The 18,524-nt window shown below is 42.6% G+C and overlaps 1 protein-coding gene across 6 annotated transcripts in view; it reads right to left on the reverse strand.

Annotated features, from left to right (window-relative positions):
• Positions 1 to 1,095: 1,095 nt before the first annotated feature.
• akap9 (A kinase (PRKA) anchor protein 9) overlaps positions 1,096 to 18,524 on the reverse strand; it is a 151,018-nt gene continuing 133,589 nt past the window's right edge. For 5 of the 6 annotated variants that reach the window (XM_067426426.1, XM_067426425.1, XM_067426428.1 and 2 more), the window contains 11 exons: positions 14,593 to 14,670; positions 13,962 to 14,144; positions 11,718 to 12,214; positions 10,431 to 10,542; positions 10,025 to 10,207; positions 8,074 to 8,256; positions 6,478 to 6,704; positions 4,966 to 5,054; positions 3,907 to 4,036; positions 2,130 to 2,263; positions 1,096 to 1,638 (listed from right to left, as the gene is read on the reverse strand). In XM_067426426.1, the coding sequence (XP_067282527.1) occupies positions 1,595 to 1,638; positions 2,130 to 2,263; positions 3,907 to 4,036; positions 4,966 to 5,054; positions 6,478 to 6,704; positions 8,074 to 8,256; positions 10,025 to 10,207; positions 10,431 to 10,542; positions 11,718 to 12,214; positions 13,962 to 14,144; positions 14,593 to 14,670 (1,860 nt within the window). In that variant the 3' untranslated portion in view covers positions 1,096 to 1,594. The remainder of the gene's footprint in view (positions 1,639 to 2,129; positions 2,264 to 3,906; positions 4,037 to 4,965; positions 5,055 to 6,477; positions 6,705 to 8,073; positions 8,257 to 10,024; positions 10,208 to 10,430; positions 10,543 to 11,717; positions 12,215 to 13,961; positions 14,145 to 14,592; positions 14,671 to 18,524) is intronic. The other variant, XM_067426424.1, reaches the window with a different exon arrangement.

Genomic DNA, 18,524 nt, shown 5'->3' on the forward strand with positions numbered 1-18,524 from the left:
ACCGCTGTTGCTTTGGCCAATTGGTTCTCTGTTTGTGCTTTTGTTTTTTGGGACAAAGCAGGAATTACTGGCTGAAATGGGCTCGTGAAGGAACATTGTAACGGGGCTCAATTACTTTAAGCACGTTCTTAAAACTCCGTCTGCGGTGCGTTTTGCGCTGCGTATGCGGTGCAGGAGCCGCACACCCTGTTGTGCTTTCACATATGCTGCGTTTGTAGTCCGCAACCGTTAACATGGGTACGGAAAAAATATGCACCGCATAGACTACGCACTGCAGACGGAGTTTGTGTGAAAATGGGCGTAAGGTCTCATATCCGCGGCTATAAATGGGCCACTCGCCGCGGTGATGTCTTACTGGGGTGGTAGTTTTACTGGGGTGGAGGAAGTTTAATTTTTCGGTGTCCGTTCACTTATGACCGGGAAGATGACCAATGTAACCCCTAAACGAGGAGCACCAGAGGGTTAAGAGTAAAAGCTTTAAGTTAATAGTCTATTTGCTGCACAGAGCGACTGAAATTATAGTCAGTTATTATAATACATATGACAAAAACAATTGTCTAAATTATGTTGCATATTCCTCAAAAGGTCTTGTGATGATATCACTAGTTGCCAACGTAGTCCTATATTTTGGGAAATCATAAGCTATGATATTTGGCAGGTGCTCGTGATGCAACGCTGTAGAGCCGACAGACTCGTGTCAGACTCATTTCAGTGTAAAATAATCAGGTCAAAAATGATTTAATATACTGCAAATAGCCTACAAGGTTTTTGTTTAAAAAAAATAAAAAATTAGGCAACAACGCTTCCAAGTACTGCATATAGTGCGCAGCTAATTAATTACAAGTTTTTTCCCTAACGTCATTTTTAGTTGAAAATGTCAGGACTTCAGTCGACCAAGATTTTCTTTGGTTGATTACAGATGTGTAAAAAATCATAAGATGTGTAAAAATAATTCATCATTTCAGTTTATAAATGGTTTATTTTTCCAGTGGCTGATTTTTATAAACCTGATGAATAAGTTAACTTACACAAAGTAAAAATAAGTCACGTTTAGATGATGTCAAAGGTCATAAACAAATGAAACGGAGACTGAGGCCGTTTTCAAATATTATATTAATCTTTATTTCAGTTTTGACAAAATACCCATAAAATCCAAAGCTCCTACCTTTACAAAAATATGTCTTCTACAAATGTCCTCGGGTCTTTTCAAGGGCGCGAGCGAGCGAATAAAACACAGTGTAGAGTTTCTGATAACTCGCCTGACGAAGCTCCGTCTATTAGTGTTACCAGGAGTCCGATAGCAGCCGTCCAACACGTCTTAAATTAATCAACTTAAATTAGCATTCCACAAATATACAGTAACAACATGATTGTTTTCCATTAACAACAAACAAAGTAGAACTAATGTACAGACGTTGAAGCCGTTTCAAGTGCCAACAGAAAGCTTGATTATAAGATGATAACACAAAAAAACAAGGTCTTTTTGGTCCCACAGAATCGTACACGTTTATAGTAAAATACAAAAGCACAGCAGCTCAGCACGAGAGAAGGCAACCGAGTTTCTTCAAGCCAGTTTACATGTTAATGAAGATCTTTATCTTCTGACTCCAAAGTGCAATTGAGCGTACGAAGAGGAACCTGAAGAGAAGAAGAGGAGGAGAGTTCAGCTCATAAACTGCAAATAATGCTCTTCTTATTTAGTATTGTTTTCTGGTTTCCAGTCTAAATATCTAAATATTCTTAAATCAAGATTAATTTACTAGATCAGTAAAATGACATATTTGTGCTTGTTTTCTAGGGAAAAATATCAAAATTAAGTGAGTTTTTGCTTAAAACCGGCAAATGATCTGCCAAAAATAATCTTATTTCTAAAAGGGACGGAAACAAGACACAAGATTATTTTTCTCACCCCATTGGCAGATTATTTTGCCGGTTTTAAGCAAAAACTCTCTTCATTTAGATTTTATTTTCAACAAAACAAGCAAATGTATCTCATGTCGTTTTACTGATCTAGTAAATGCATCTTGAGTTAAGAATGGTTAGATATTTAGACTGAAAAAGAGACAGAATGACTGAGTAAGAAGAGCATGTGTTGTTGAGGTTATTATCCATCCTTTAGTGTATGTTACCTGACTGCACACTTCCCAGTCGTCTCTGCAGAGCCTCCAGACGGGATATATAGTCGGTGAGAGCGCGGTCGGGGTCGTAGTTCTGCAAGTGGGAACACGATAAACCTCCGTGGTCAGCCGCCATACTGTGGTACCTAGAGAACCGCAAAACACGCATAAACATCATACAAGTGTACTTCATACATGTACTTTACACTACACTTTAAATTATATACATATGTTCCCGGTCTGCAGTGGTCAGTATCTATCAAAAGTGCTCCAAGGAAGGACCAGTGGAGAACCGGCCACAGGGTCATGGGCGGCCAAGGCTCATTGATGACCGTGGGGAGCGAAGGCTGGCCCGTGGGGTCCGATCAAACAGACGAGCTACTGGAGCTCAAACTGCTCCAGAAGTTAATGCTGGTTCTGATAGAAAGCTGTCAGAATACACAGAGCAGCTCAGTTTGAGGCGTATGGGGCGGCCCAGGGTGACCTCTGACCCCTGACCCCGCCCAAAGCACCAACAGTGGCACGTGAGCATCAGAACTGGACCACGGAGCAATGGAAGAAGGTGGCCCGGTCTGAGGAATCACGTGGATGGCCGGGTGTGTGTGTGTGTGTGTGTGTGGCTCACCTGAGGAACACATGGCCCCAGGATGCACTATGGGAAGAAGGCGAGATCATCTAACATTTCACTCCGGCGCACCATATTCCTTGACACATAGTGGTGTTTTATTCCTGAATTTATTTCAGTGAATCAATCAGGTAAACCAATGATTCACTGACTCGTTCGTAAAGAGTGTTTTACTTCATTCCTGAATGAATCAGCCGTTTGAACAGATCAAATGAGTCACTCACTCACTCATTCAGACAAATACCATTTTAGTCTCTAATTTAGAATATAATTTCATTAAAAAAGTAATATTGCGATATTAACAAAAAACCCCAGTAAAAGTATATTTCACCTTTAAATTCTGTCATTTACTCACCCTAATATCTACTGAAGCCTAAAAGTTTATGTGAAATAAATTGAATACAATTAAATATATTTTTCTCAAAAGCTACTTTTTTAATGTCAATTTGATGCTTTTCTCATGTAACACAATAATGACTGATCTAATAATGATCTGATAATGACAACAAATGAACGTTTGTGGTCATTTCTCAGCAGAATTTGATGTGCAGTTAATTTAAATATTAACGTGAAACTGAGCTGAGTTCAAATACTGCTTTGAGTTCACTTTCACTTCATCTAATTCACACTAAATGATATCAGGATGCCCAGTTTAGCATTAAACACAGTGGGTAGTGTGTTAAAGTGAAGGTAAAGGAATAAAACGCTTGTGTGTCAGTGTATTGGATCCGTGCATTCGCTCTTAAAGGGACAATCACAAGTACAATTCATGCCAACAGCCTATAATATAACAGTATTTAAGTCAGAACACACATTAAACACATTTAACTGGCTTGATTCAGATGGATCACTCAAATCAGAAAGAATGGACAGTTTATGACGGCAATGGACATGAGCGCGGGATGTTAAAGTTCGAGGTTTTGTACCTTCTACACACTGAATATGATCAAGTGAAAGCACATTTTAAACAGGTAGCACTTCTTCGCAAACACTCTCTAATGCATTCAAACACATGTAATCTTACAGTGCTTATCTGCTTACAGGTATCTGATTTCTGGCTTGACTGTGTGTTTATTATGGGCTGGCAGTGATGTTGGTCTCTTAAAGGCACAGCGGCTGATTTCCGGCTTGAGTGTGTGTTTATTATGGGCTGTATTGGTGTACCTGTGCTGGGCCGAAGCCCCGGAGCGAGGCGAGTCTCGTCCCGTACGGCCGCGGCTGGAGGCTTGTCTCTCTCTGAACACCTCCACACTGCCAGGATGCAGGAATGAAGACTCGTTCCTCACATCCGCACCTGAGCACATCAACACAAGACTCTTCATCAGAGAACAGCTTCAGCACACATCACAATAACACACACTCCTTTATGTTATGCACAAACCTACATGTGTATTCATGATGTGAGCAGATCTGGACAGTATCTAAGCACATTTACTTAAGTCCACTTTTTGAGTCTCTGTGCTTTACTTGAGCATTATATTTTCTGTAATCTTCTGACTTTAACTTCACTCCATCTGAAAGACAAATATCGTCCTCTTTACTCCACTACATTTCTATCAAGGTCCTCGAAGTGGAAAGTCGTTTCTGTCGCAGCTTTGAAAGTCAGTGATGATTTTTTTCTTCTTTAAAAGGTGTTTGGGTTTTTGCAGAAAGCCTTTCAGGAATCACTCTTGTAGAGTCTCGTGAAGTTCAATGATTTCACAGCATTTATTAAACACTGATTTATAGTTTAGAGCAAAATGGAAGAAGACGGATGTCCAAATGCTCATTTAGTGGAGGATTCACATAAACAAAGTTGATTCTGTCTTCAGTGAAGGTGAACAGTGTGAGAATATCAGATGTGTATCAGTGTATTGGATCCGTGCATTCGGCCTTAAAGTGACAGCAGCTTTATAAAGAGCTTTGTAACTTTTCTACAAGTATTTAAATGAGTTTAAGTTAGTCGTCTGCTAGTGTGTCAGATGGAGCGTCACTGACTGGCTTAAACCATGATGGCATAATGTGCATTTATACAACTATAATACAATAATGCGGCGACATAAAGAAGGACATTTACTTTTGATACTCAAGTACTTTTGAAAACAAATACTTCTGGACTTTTACTCCAGTAAAAAATAGTTTTTACAACTTTCACTTGTAACGGAGTAATATTTGACCAGCAGTGCTTTAACTCAAGTAATGAAGTTGTGCAGTTTGTCCAGCTCTGCATGTGATGTGTGTTACCTGTGATCTGGCTGAGGCCGTTCCGGCTCACGATCGGAGAGGTCACGGCTCCTCCGGCTCTCTGCCATCTTTTGACCAGAAACCTCATCCTATGGGAGACAGAGCGGGATTACATTATATTATATTATTCCTGTAGCTCAACCAGTAGAGCGCGGCACTAGCAACGCCAAGGTCATGGGTTCGATTCCCAGGGAAAGCAAGAATTGACAAAATTGTGTACCCTAAAATGAAATGTAAGTGGCTTTGGATAAAAGAGTCTGCCAAATGCATAAATGTAAATTACAGTCACAGTGTGTGGACATTAGAGTCTCACTAAACTCTTACTGTCACTTACATTAATGCTTGAACCGTGAGAGGGCGATGGAGACCCGTACGGCGGATCTGAAGCGTGTGTAAGGCCCCTGCGGTTCCGGCTGAGCTCCGGTGTGTGAGTGTGTGTGTGCCGTGAGAGGGCGATGGAGACCCGTACGGCAGATCTGAAGCGTAAGGCCCCCGGCTGAGCTCCGGTGTGTGAGTGTGTACCGTGAGAGGGCGATGGAGACCCGTACGGCGGATCTGAAGTGTGTCACACCCGGCTGAGCTCCGGTGTGTGAGTGTGTGTGTGTACCGTCAGAGGGCGATGGAGACCCATACGGCGGATCTGAAGCGTGTAAGGCCCCTGCGGTTCCGGCTGAGCTCCGGTGTGTGAGTGTGTGTGTGTGTGTGTGCCGTGAGAGGGCGATGGAGACCCGTACGGCGGATCTGAAGCATTTGTAAGGCCCCTGCGGTTCCGGCTGAGCTCCGGTGTGTGTGTGTGTGTACTGTGAGAGGGCGATGGAGACCCGTACGGCAGATCTGAAGCGTGTAAGGCCCCTGCGGTTTCGGCTGAGCTCCGGTGTGTGTGTGTGTGTACCATGAGAGGGCGATGGAGACCCGTACGGCGGATCTGAAGCGTGTAAGGCCCCTGCGGTTCCGGCTGAGCTCCGGTGTGTGTGTGTGTACCGTGAGAGGGCGATGGAGACCCGTAAGGCGGATCTGAAGCGTGTAAGGCCCCCGGCTGAGCTCCGGTGTGTGTGTGCGTATGTGAGTGTGTGTGTGTGTGTACCGTGAGAGGGCGATGGCGACCCGTACGGCGGATCTGAAGCATGTAAGGCCCCTGCGTGTCCGGCTGAGCTCCGGTGTGTGTGTGTGTGTGTGTGTGTACCCTGAGAGGGCGATGGAGACCCGTACGGGGGATCTGAAGCATGTAAGGCCCCTGCGTGTCCGGCTGAGCTCCGGTGTGTGTGTGTGTGTGTGTGTACCGTGAGAGGGCGATGGAGACCCGTACGGCGGATCCGAAGCATGTAAGGCCCCTACGCGTCCGGCTGAGCTCCGGTGTGTGTGCGCGTGTATGTGAGTGTGTGCGTGTGTGTGTGTGTGTACCGTGAGAGGGCGATGGAGACCCGTACGGCGGATCCGAAGCATGTAAGGCCCCTACGCGTCCGGCTGAGCTCCGGTGTGTGTGTGCGTGTATGTGAGTGTGTGTGTGTGTACCGTGAGAGGGCGATGGAGACCCGTACGGCGGATCTGAAGCGTGTAAGGCCCCTGCGCGTCCGGCTGAGCTCCGGTGTGTGTGAGGGATGGCCGCCCATGCGAGCGATGAGGGACAGCGTAGCCTCCTCACACTCCTGAAATCCGCCCAACAACAGCAGGAGATATTTCTTCTGATACACCAGAGCCTTGCGGAAGCTTTCGGCACGCAGATATCTCCCATACATCCTCTGTGGAGAGACAAATGTTTAAAGCTAAAATATGTGGTTTATTTATAAAGAGCGCGCCTATTGTTAACCCCGGCGAGAGCAGCTGTTCCTCGGCCAGTCCTTCTGGCGTTTGGCTCGGATGACTCTGTAGAGGTTAAACATGAGATATAATTCGTCTTGTGAACATCTAATGGCCGATCTGTGGTCTAATGAATCTATTGTTGCCTACCAAATCATTTTGACTGAGGGAAAAGTGACGTTTCATAACTTTATATTTTTTAAGGATATAAAAATATACATGCAGTACAGATCCAGGTAATCCAGGTAACCCAGGTAACGTTAATGCGTTGGTTGAACCACATTTGTGTAGCTGTTAATGCTTAATATTTTTTTGAATGAAAGCTAAAAGAGGCAGAGTGGTGTTTTATGACACATTTCTCATGAAGCGCCTTGAACGTGCATCTATTTCCCTTCAAACGCTCAATTTCTACGCACGTCCAATTCGCTGCGGACGGATTCAAAACGTTCACGTGTCAAACTAGACGCAGTAGACGCGATTTTGATGCTCTATTCGCGTCTGGTGTGAACGTAGCATTAGGCGACAGGAACAGAAAGAGGTTAAAGAGATTTTTATTTTTATTTTCAATACTTAAAAGACTAGAAAACCCTTACATAAACTTACAAGTTTACTTAAAAAACCCTTGTACAGATTCCCAGTGTATTGTATAAAATAAAATAAATAAAGATTTACAGTGGCAGTTTAAGTATGAAATTGAATGAATAAATGTAGGCTAAAATTAAAACTACAGAGTCTTCAATATACAACATTGATTAAAAGCTACTGTATTAAAGGCCTTTTGTTGTTTTATTAACATCATTTTAGAGGTGAACTGTCCCTTTAAGGACAAGTGTTCACTATAGGCTACGCTACTGTCACTTTAAGACCTGCTCGCATCTCGTATACACACACACAGATTTTACTTTCACTTTAGACATAACCAACTGTGTTTATATGTTACCCGTGTGTGTGTTTGACAGTATTAGCGCAGTAAGACTGTCCAGTAATCGTGTGTTTGACAGACGTTTAGTGCGCGCGCTCAAGCAGTGGATGAGAACGCCAATGAAATGTTTAACCGGCAAGGCTTTAAAACACGGCTAACACGCCTAACTTTAGCTATATGTGCTCATATCAGCGCGTAGACTCACAGGCACACTCAAACAGAGCCGAAATAAACTGAGAGAAATATTTCAAACCGAGATAAATATACATAATTAATTCAATGCAAAACCGCGTTCACCAGCGCGTATTGAACCGTGAGTGCCGTAGCGAACGGTTCAATATTATATTGAGTGTTGTGGCATCTCTAATGAGCACAGGGTTAAACGTTACCTTGAGGGCCGTGCTGTCCAGGTCGGCTCCGGTCAGATCTCGCAGTGTGTCGGATCTGACCTCCGCTCTCAGGCGGCTCAGCTCGGACTCGGCCTGGCGGACGGACTTCTCCAATCGGCTCCTTTCTCGAGCCCAAGACTCGCGCTCACTGGAGAACAACACCAGCTCCTGACGACTCGACACCTGAGAGAGACAGCCAATCACATTCACTATAGCACAGACTGAGAGCCAATCACATTCACTACAGCACAGACTGAGAGCCAATCACATTCACTACAGCACAGACTGAGAGCCAATCACATTCACTACAGGACAGACTGAGAGCCAATCACATTCACTACAGCACAGACTGAGAGCCAATCACATTCACTACAGCACAGACTGAGAGCCAATCACATTCACTACAGCACAGACTGAGAGCCAATCACATTCACTACAGCACAGACTGAGAGCCAATCACATTCACTACAGCACAGACTGAGAGCCAATCACATTCACTGCACCACAGACTGAGAGCCAATCACATTCACTGCACCACAGACTGAGATAACCAGGGACATAACATAACCCAACACACACACAAGAATCTACAGACACAACAGAGTCAGAATGAGCTCTAGAGAGGGGACAATACAGGCAGAAAAAAATTACTGACTCATTGATTGATTTATTGACTGATTGATTGACTGACTCATTGATTGATTGACTGACTCATTGATTGACTGATTGACTCATTGATTGATTGATTGACTGATTGATTGACTGACTCATTGATTGATTGACTGACTCATTGATTGACTGATTGACTCATTGATTGACTGACTGATTGCCATTGATTGATTGACTGTCTGACTGACTCATTGATTGACTGTCTGACTGACTCATTGATTGATTGACTGTCTGACTGACTCATTGATTGATTGATTGACTGACTCATTGATTGATTGACTGACTCATTAATTGATTGACTGTCTGACTGACTCATTGATTGATTGATTGATTGATTGATTGATTGATTGATTGACTGTCTGACTGACTCATTGATTGATTGATTGACTGACTCATTGATTGATTGACTGACTCATTGATTGACTGACTGTCTGACTGACTGCCATTGATTGATTGACTGTCTGACTGACTCATTGATTGACTGACTCATTGATTGATTGACTGTCTGACTGACTCATTGATTGACTGTCTGACTGACTCATTGATTGATTGACTGCTTGACTGACTCATTGATTGATTGACTGCTTGACTGACTCATTGATTGACTGTCTGACTGACTCATTGATTGACTGACTCATTGATTGACTGCTTGACTGACTCATTGATTGATTGACTGCTTGACTGACTCATTGATTGATTGACTGCTTGACTGACTCATTGATTGACTGTCTGACTGACTCATTGATTGACTGACTCATTGATTGACTGACTCATTGATTGACTGTCTGACTGACTCATTGATTGACTGTCTGACTGACTCATTGATTGATTGACTGTCTGACTGACTCATTGATTGATTGACTGTCTGACTGACTCATTGATTGATTGACTGCTTGACTGACTGAATGACTCATTGATTGACTGATTGAATGACTCATTGATTGACTGATTGAATGACTCATTGATTGACTGACTGACTGACTGACCGATTGACTCATTGATTGATTGATTGACTGACTGATTGTCCGACTGATCGATTGACTCCTTAATGGATTGATTGATTGACTCATTGATTGATTGATTGACTCATTGATTGACTGACTGACTCATTGATTGATTGATTGACGGGCTCATCGATTGATTGACTGATTGACTGACTGACTGATCGATTTACTCATTAATGGATGGATTGATTGACTCATTGATTGATTGATTGATTGACTGTCCGATCGCTTGATTGACTGACTGATCGATTGACTGACTCATTGATTGATTGACTCACGCTCTCTGCGGTGAGCTTCTTCTGCCTGTATCTCCGCAGCTCCTCCTCGAGGTTCAGTAACTGGTTCCGTAAGTCGTTCTTCTCTTCTGTCAGTCGGCTGACGAATCCTGTCAGCTCAGCGTTCTGCCGCAGTAATCGCTCATTCAGCAGACTGGACGAGCCTCCGGCCAGCAGGGCGGCACTCTACACACACCACACACACACACAGGAGAATGAGTGATGCCTCAAATGGACCAATCACAGGCCCTCTCACACATACAGCACATCTCCAATCTGATTGGCTGGCTTCCAGAACACAAATATGAATATTTATATAGCATAATCAAATATGTATTAACAGAAGTCCATTCTATGAATAAGCCACAAGCCGACTGTTTCCCTATTGAGTGTGAATGTGCTCGCTCACCTCAGGGAGAGCAGAAGGGGCTGATGGGACATGCTGTAACAGTGACATCACATCCTGTACATTACTGTGAAGCCACGCTAGACTCTCCCGGTCGGGCCCTTCTGCGGAAGATCTGCACACACACACAAACACACACATGCATGTATTAAAATGGTATTGTGTTGTGAAGGCTTTGCTATTGTGTTTTGAGTGGTAGTAAACACTTTTGTTGAATTGCTAAAGTGTTGCTAGGGTGTTGAGTTGTTGTAATAAAATATTAAGGAGTTGTTAAGGCATTGCCAGGGTGTTCTGAGGGGTTGTAATACATTTGTATTGAGTTGCTAAGGCGTTTCTAGGATGTTTAAGTGGTAGAACATGTTTATTGAGTTGCTAAGGTGTTGCTAGGGCGTTGTTAAGGTGTTGCTAGGGTGTTCTGAGTAGTTGTGATAAAATTGTATTGTGTTGCGAAGGCTTTGCTAGTGTATGTTGAGTGGTTGTAAAACACTTGTTGAGTTGCTAAGGCGTTTCTAAAATGTTTGAGTGGGAGAAATTTTTTATTGAGTTAAGGTGTTTTTAGGGTGTTGTTAAGGTGTTGCTAGGGTTTCCTGAGTAGTTTAAAAAAAATGTATTGTGTTGCGAAGGCTTTGCTAGGGTGTGTTGTGTGGTTGTAAAACACTTTTGTTGAGTTTCTAAGGTGTTGCTAGGGTGTTTTGAGTGGTTGTAAAACACTTTTGTTGAGTTTCTAAGGTGTTGCTAGGGTGTTGAGTGGTTGTAACAAAATATTATGGAGTTAAGGCGTTGCCAGGGTGTTCTGAGGGTTTGTAATAAAATTGTATTGTGTTGCAAAGGCTTTACTAGGGTGTTTTGAGTGGTTGTAAAACACTTTAGTTGAGTTGCTAAGGTGTTGTTAAGGTGTTGCTAGGGTGTTCTGAGTGGTTGTAATACAAATGTATTGTGTTGCAAAGGCTTTGCTATGGTGTTTTGAGTGGTTTTAAAACACTTTTGTTGAGTTGCTAAGGTGTTGCTAGGGTGTTCTGAGGGGTTGTAATACATTTTATTTAGTTGCTAAGGCGTTGCTAGGATGTTTGAGTGGTAGTAAATTTGTATTGAGTTATCAAGGTGTGGCCAGGGTGTTGAGTGGTTGTAACAAAATATTATGGAATTGTTAAGGCGTTGCCAGGGTGTTCTGGGGGGTTGTAATACATTTATATTGAGTTGCTAAGGCGTTTCTAGGATGTTTGAGTGGTAGTACATTTTTATTGAGTTGCTAAGGTGTTGCTAGGGTGTCTGATTGTTCTGGTGTCGTACCTGCCCGGGGTGTCACTGGTCAAGCCGTTGATCCTGGCGGCGATGAGCTGCAGTCTGCTGAGGATGCTGTCCATGTGTTTGGGGTCTGAGCTCAGTGTGTCTCCGGTCTTCTGCTGCAACACCCAGTCACGGGTTCGATCCGCAGGCTGACCATCTGTCCGCACACTTCTATCCTCCAGCTCTCTCACTCTCTCCTGCAGCCGCTCTCTCTCTCTCTCCATCCTCCTCACGCTCTCTCGCTCCGCCTCCAGCTCCGCCCTCAGCTCCTCCACCTGTCTCTCCAGGCCTTCCAGCTTCGCCCTCAGTGTGCTCAGTTCCTGTGTGCTGGAGCGAGTGAGTGAATTCTTCTCCTCCTCCCACTGTCGTTTGCACTTCACCGCGTCCAGTTTGTGTCTCTCCAGTTCCTCCATCATCTGCACCACCTGCTCCTGCTTCTCCGCCAGCTGAGTCTGCAGCGTCTGCAGGAGCGACTCCACCGAGAGAACGCCCGCCTCCACCTGCGCACATCAACACCACCGCAGACGAGGTTTAGCATGCGTGTCGACATGTGAAATGCGATATATCACAATAATGAATATGCACGCAGAAGTGGACAGTATCTAAGTACATTTACTTAAGTCCACTTTTTGAGTCTCTGTGCTTTACTGGAGTATTATTTTTTCTGTAATCTTCTGACTTTAACTTCACTCCATCTGAAAGACAAATATCGTCCTCTTTACTCCACTACATTTCTATCAAGGTCCTCGAAGTGGAAAGTCGTTTCTGTCGCAGCTTTGAAAGTCAGTGATGATTTTTTTCTTCTTTAAAAGGTGTTTGGGTTTTTGCAGAAAGCCTTTCAGGAATCACTCTTGTAGAGTCTCGTGAAGTTCAATGATTTCACAGCATTTATTAAACACTGATTTATAGTTTAGAGCAAAATGGAAGAAGACGGATGTCCAAATGCTCATTTAGTGGAGGATTCACATAAACAAAGTTGATTCTGTCTTCAGTGAAGGTGAACAGTGTGAGAATATCAGATGTGTATCAGTGTATTGGATCCGTGCATTCGGCCTTAAAGTGACAGCAGCTTTATAAAGAGCTTTATAACTTTTCTACAAGTATTTAAATGAGTTTAAGTTAGTCGTCTGCTAGTGTGTCAGATGGAGCGTCACTGACTGGCTTAAACCATGATGGCATAATGTGCATTTATACAACTATAATACAATAATGCGGCGACATAAAGAAGGACATTTACTTTTGATACTTAAGTACTTTTGAAAACAAATACTTCTGTACTTTTACTCCAGTAAAAATCTGTTTTAAAAACTTTCACTTGTAACGGAGTAATATTTGACCAGCAGTGCTTTTACTTTTACTCAAGTAATGAAGTTGTGCAGTTTGTCCAGCTCTGTATGCATGATATTGTTATCGTGGGTACTTCAAAATACCGTAAATATTAATTTATTAACAATTATTACATTTTTTATAATGCATTTAAGAATACTTTGCCCATCAACCGTATAAAGTGCTCAACGCAGCTGCATCGAAGGATACGCGCTCAGATGTCATCAAGCTCCAAACAGTCATTCATTTTTTGTAATCTCAATGTTGTTCATCACAGCACCAAATACTTAATACTTAAAGACTTAACAGGCTATTTATTTTCAAACTTAAACAGTTTTATATTTGAGTCTGGACTACAACATGCCCTAATGATTAGAACTGCTCTGATTATTTGTTATTGTTCAGTAAAACTTTGAGACATACGACTTCATAAGTTAACATGATAATTCATTATTACCAAACTGACAATGAAAAATACTTATAAAGAATTAATTATTCTAAGTAATGTTAATATCTTAGTTACTGTAATAACGTCACTAAAATCTAAATATTTAATGAACCTAAGATAAAATTAATTATCAGTTGTATTTCCTAACTAACATTAGCAAAAAAATAACACTTCCTGTAACAAATGTAGCGTTTGCTCAATCTTAGTTAATGAGACCTTATTGTAATGTTCTTTATAGCCTAATTCTTTTGCACTTTAATGTGTTTGAAAATTTTACTTTTATATATTTTTGGTGCATTATTGTATTTAAACATTCAGAGTTATTTTTATTACAAAAAGAGTTCTTAAAGCTGTTATACTATGACAAAACGTTTTTTTGCAACTTATTTCAATATCGTGACAATACCGTATACCGTTATAAAAGCTCCAGCAATTAATCGCAACATGAAAAATGGCCCCCGGCGCATGCTTACAGGTGTGGTTACCTGGCTGCAGGTGGCTTCGGCCTGCATGAGGGCGTGGCTCGTCCCAGAATGCTGCGGGTTTGAGGCGGAGCTCGTGTGGAAACGCTGGAGCAGTTGTGTGTTGAGCTCCTTCTCTTTCTCTAAAGCGTCGCTGAGCTCCACCGCCCGAGCTCTCTGAGCGTCTAACTGAACCTACACAGACACACACACAATATTAGTGAAGACATTCCATTGATTTTATATCAGGTTAATGATATTTTCTATCCCCTAACCCAAACCCTAAACCTCCCCATCTCACACACACACGCGCACGCGCGCACGCACGCACGCACGCACACACACACACACACACACACACACACACACACACACACACACACACACACACACACACACACACACAGCCCCTAAACCTACCCATCACAGGAAACATTCTGCATTTTTACTTTCTCATAAAAACTCCTCCTGTGTGATTTATAAGCCTTTTGAAAAGTGGGGTCATGGGTAATGTCCTCATATTTCACCCTCTCCTGTAATACCTGTGTCATACCCATGGCATTATACACATTTGTGTCCTGATATTTCACAAAAACATGCCCACACACACACACACACACGCACGCCGGATGAGGAAGCGCACCTGCAGCTCTGAGGAGACGCTGATCTCTCGGAGCCGAGCTGAAATCTGCCTCTCCTCCTCCAGAGCCAGCTTAAGGTCCTGCAGAGACACACACAGAGTGGTGTGAAGTAACGAATTACAAATACTCTCGTTACTATAATTGAGTCGTTTTTCTCAGGAACTGTCCTTTTTTAAGTAGTTTAAAAACAGTGTACTTTTACTTGAGTACATTTTAAGTGCTGTATCGGTACTTTTACTGCGCTAGCTTCCCTAAACCTGCCGCCGCTACATTATGTTTATTTATATTCCTGTCAGCGTGATTGGCTAGACGAATAATCAGTCCTGCGTCTCCGTCACGCGTGTTTTTCCCAGTCAAATCAACCATCGCAACCAGTCTAGAGTGAGAGGCGTGCTTTATGAAGAGGTCCTTTGATGAGAACAACCAGGTTTGCTTTATGTGCGTTTTTTTTCTAGCATTTCTGCCGAGTCTGTAGCCATTTTTAAAAAACATCTTAAGACACATCTTTTCCAATTGCACTTGACCAATACAGAATAGCACTTACTGATCACCACAGCAACGACCAAAAGCGCACACTCCTGGATCATATCTACGTCTCTCATCCGGATTTGTGCCTTCGGGCGGGTATGTTACATAATTATCATAACTATCAGAATCCAGTGTTCTGTATTTTGCGTACGTGAGTTTTTGTTGTAGATGGCTATAAAAAAAAAAAAAAATGGTGTCCTGTGCTAATTAATTGAGACTTCTTACAGCTCTTACAGGTTGTTGGCCTTGTCTGTTTCGTTGCTTCTACTGCTCTCCCCTTTTTTGTAAGTCGCTTTGGATAAAAGGGTCTGCTAAATGATTAAATGTAAATGTAAGCATTTTCGAAACATGCCCGTCGGACCAAATATTGATGAGGCTCTTCCTCGTTGCTCCACGTTTGCCCTCTAACGTTAACGTTACTCATTCTGGATACACCGATCTTTCCGCGTCGTCAAATCAGCGGACTATGCGTCTCATCTTGTGACATCACGTCCTGTTTTTGGTCCGTTTACATGTCTTTGGTCCGTGTTGCGTTCATATATCAATCGAACCGCACCAGAGTTGGTTTGGAAGCGGACCGAGACTCATCTTTTTAGCGCTCTCGGTCCGCTGGTTTGGTGCGCACCAGGGTTCAGATGGCAGCGTTCACATACACAGATATGTATACATAGATACCTCATTAGCGACTGTTTCTATGGGCCGCTATACGTTAGCCATTCGCCATTTTAGAACGGTCTAAGCCGGTTGCGAACATGCTTTGTGACCATTCAAATATCACACTGCACGCACAAGCTATGATTGACAGGGCAGGAGCAGTGCATATGGAGAGTGTTCGTTGTGCATTCTGGCAGCGCTTGTCTTGCTGATCACTCGCACCTGAAACGTGCATTACAAATACAGTCTATAATATCGTCCATTCTGTCACATTTGCCGGCGTTCTCCCCCGAGATGTGCTTTGATTTGTGACGGGCAGCATATATTTGCTTGAAAGCCCCATTCCCAAACACACATGCATATAATATGCTGTATAAGTTCTTCACTTGATAAATATAACAAAGTTAAGATACGCTTAGTTTAATCATTTAAACAGGCCTTGGAAGTTTGGGCAAAATCTTCTGCAGTGATGTGTTTTTGTGTAGTTTATTATTTATTTCAGCGCTGGATGTGGTGATTGTGAAACACACGAACACTGCACTACGTGATTTTATGGTGAAATCGGTTCTCTTTCATGTTAATCAAGTTGATCAGGAACTCTCCACCGTGGCTTTAATTCAGCGCGAGCATCACAGTCAAAAATAGACACCAGACTCGCTGACAGAAGGGCTTATAGAACAGCAGAAATATGTCGGCTTCTCTTCGTTAAATACTCTTACATTTAGTTTGATTTAAACACTTTCAAAGGGTCAATGTTTGTTTTCACATACATGCTCCAGTTCTTGAATACTGGGAATTGAAATTCAAGAACCATGAAGCCTGTTAGTAACAAATGTTACGTGTTTTTGTGTAGATCCAAACATTATAATTTCTAAACTAACACAAACGTCTCACCTGAGAAAGGTTTCTTCGGGAAGTTAAATCGCGCTGGGCTTTGCAGAGTTTCACAGCGGCTGCGCAGGCGCAGTGTTCTTTTTTCCGAGTGATGATTGACAGCATCTGAAGTGTTGACGAGTGTTGACCGTTCTAAAATGGCGGCTCGTCAACGTGCCTGTAGCGTTCTAATGAGTTATTTACGTATAGATACAGTCCCTGACAAAAGTCTTGTCGCTTATCTATTTTCTAGAAATACCTGATATTAACCTGACTTTTAATTAATTCATTGGTGTTAGAAATGGCTCATATGAAAAGCTAAAACCCTCCCAAATGATGTTTAATGCACTGAAATAAATAATTTTCATAGAAAAAATATTAATCATTTAATCAAGACAGAAAGGTCAAATTTTGGCAAGACAAAAGTTTTGTCGCCTATACAGAAATTGAACAAATTTACTGCAAATACAAAAATATGTCAGCAAATTAAGTTGTGGTGCTGTGAGATCCAAATGTAATATCTTGTATGACTTCCATGAGCTTGAAGGACTGCATCCATGCGGTTTGGCAAGGATTCATACAATTTATTGATGAAGTCATCAGGAATAGCTAAGAAAGCAGTCTTGCATGCCTCCCAGAGTTCATCAATATTCTTTGGTTTCGTCTTCCATGCGTCCTCTTTCATCCTACCCCACATATGGTCAATGATGTTCATGTCTGGTGACTGGGCTGGCCAATCCTGGAGCATTTTGATCTTCTTCGCCTTGAGGAACTTTGATGTGGAGATGGAAGTATGCGATGGAGCACCGTCCTGCTGCAGAATTTGGCCTCTTTTATGGTTGGGAATATAAGAGGTAGCTAAGATTTCTTGGTATTTTAGACTATTGATGTTGCCTTCCACCCTGCAGATCTCGCACACCCCCATACTGGATGTAACCCCAGACCATGATTTTTCCGCCACCAAACTTCACTGTTTTCTGGGTGAATCTCGGATCCATTCGGGCACCAGTAGGTCTCCTGCAATATTTGCGGCGACTGTGGTGTAATTCAACAGAAGATTCATCTGAAAAATCCACCTTCTGCCACTTTTCCAGCGTCCATCCTTTTAGCAGGCTGTGGGCCTTGGCAAATGCCACACGGTTTTTCAATTGTCTTTTGTTTAGTGCTGGCTTCTGGGCACTGATTCGACCATGGAGGCCATTTCGAGACAGAATCCGACAAACTGTTCTGCTCGACACAGGGACTTCAGGTGACCAGGTCTCGTGGAACCATTTAGGAAAATGGGCTGGCCTTGGATTTTCGAGCCAACAAACGGTCCTCTCGAGCAGTTGTCTTGCGGGGTCTGCCTGACCTAGGCTTGTCAAAAACGTCTCCAGTCTCTTCAAATCTTTTTTTTATCCTCTGTACTTGACGCTGAGACACATTGAAGGTGTCTGCCACATCAGCAGTGGATCTGGTCTTCAGCCTCTTCATAATCAAAACTTTAGTCTCTGGGAGAATCTTAGGCATGTTTGCAGAGGTCTAGTTGCAGTAGATGTGAAGGTCTAGTGTACTGGGGTTCTTTTTATACACACTTGAGACCTAATTGATCCATTATTAGTCACAGGTGAAGCTCATATGACAAGGTGACAACACTTATGTCTTTGCAAAAATGGACTCAATGGGCTTTACCAAGCTGTGAATATTAGAATACTTTTTGAAAGTTTAATTTTTCACTGAAACATTATCACAAAAGCTGGTGGGATTAAAATGAGCCATTTCTTGTAAAAAAATCTTGATTAGAAATATATTTCAGCAGCACTTTAGGTCAATTTGTACACAAGCGACAAGACTTTTGTCAGGGACTGTATCTATGTTCACATGTGTTCAAATGAACCGC

The sequence above is a fragment of the Pseudorasbora parva genome, chromosome 19, assembly GCF_024679245.1.
Source record: "Pseudorasbora parva isolate DD20220531a chromosome 19, ASM2467924v1, whole genome shotgun sequence".
NCBI lineage: Eukaryota > Metazoa > Chordata > Actinopteri > Cypriniformes > Gobionidae > Pseudorasbora > Pseudorasbora parva.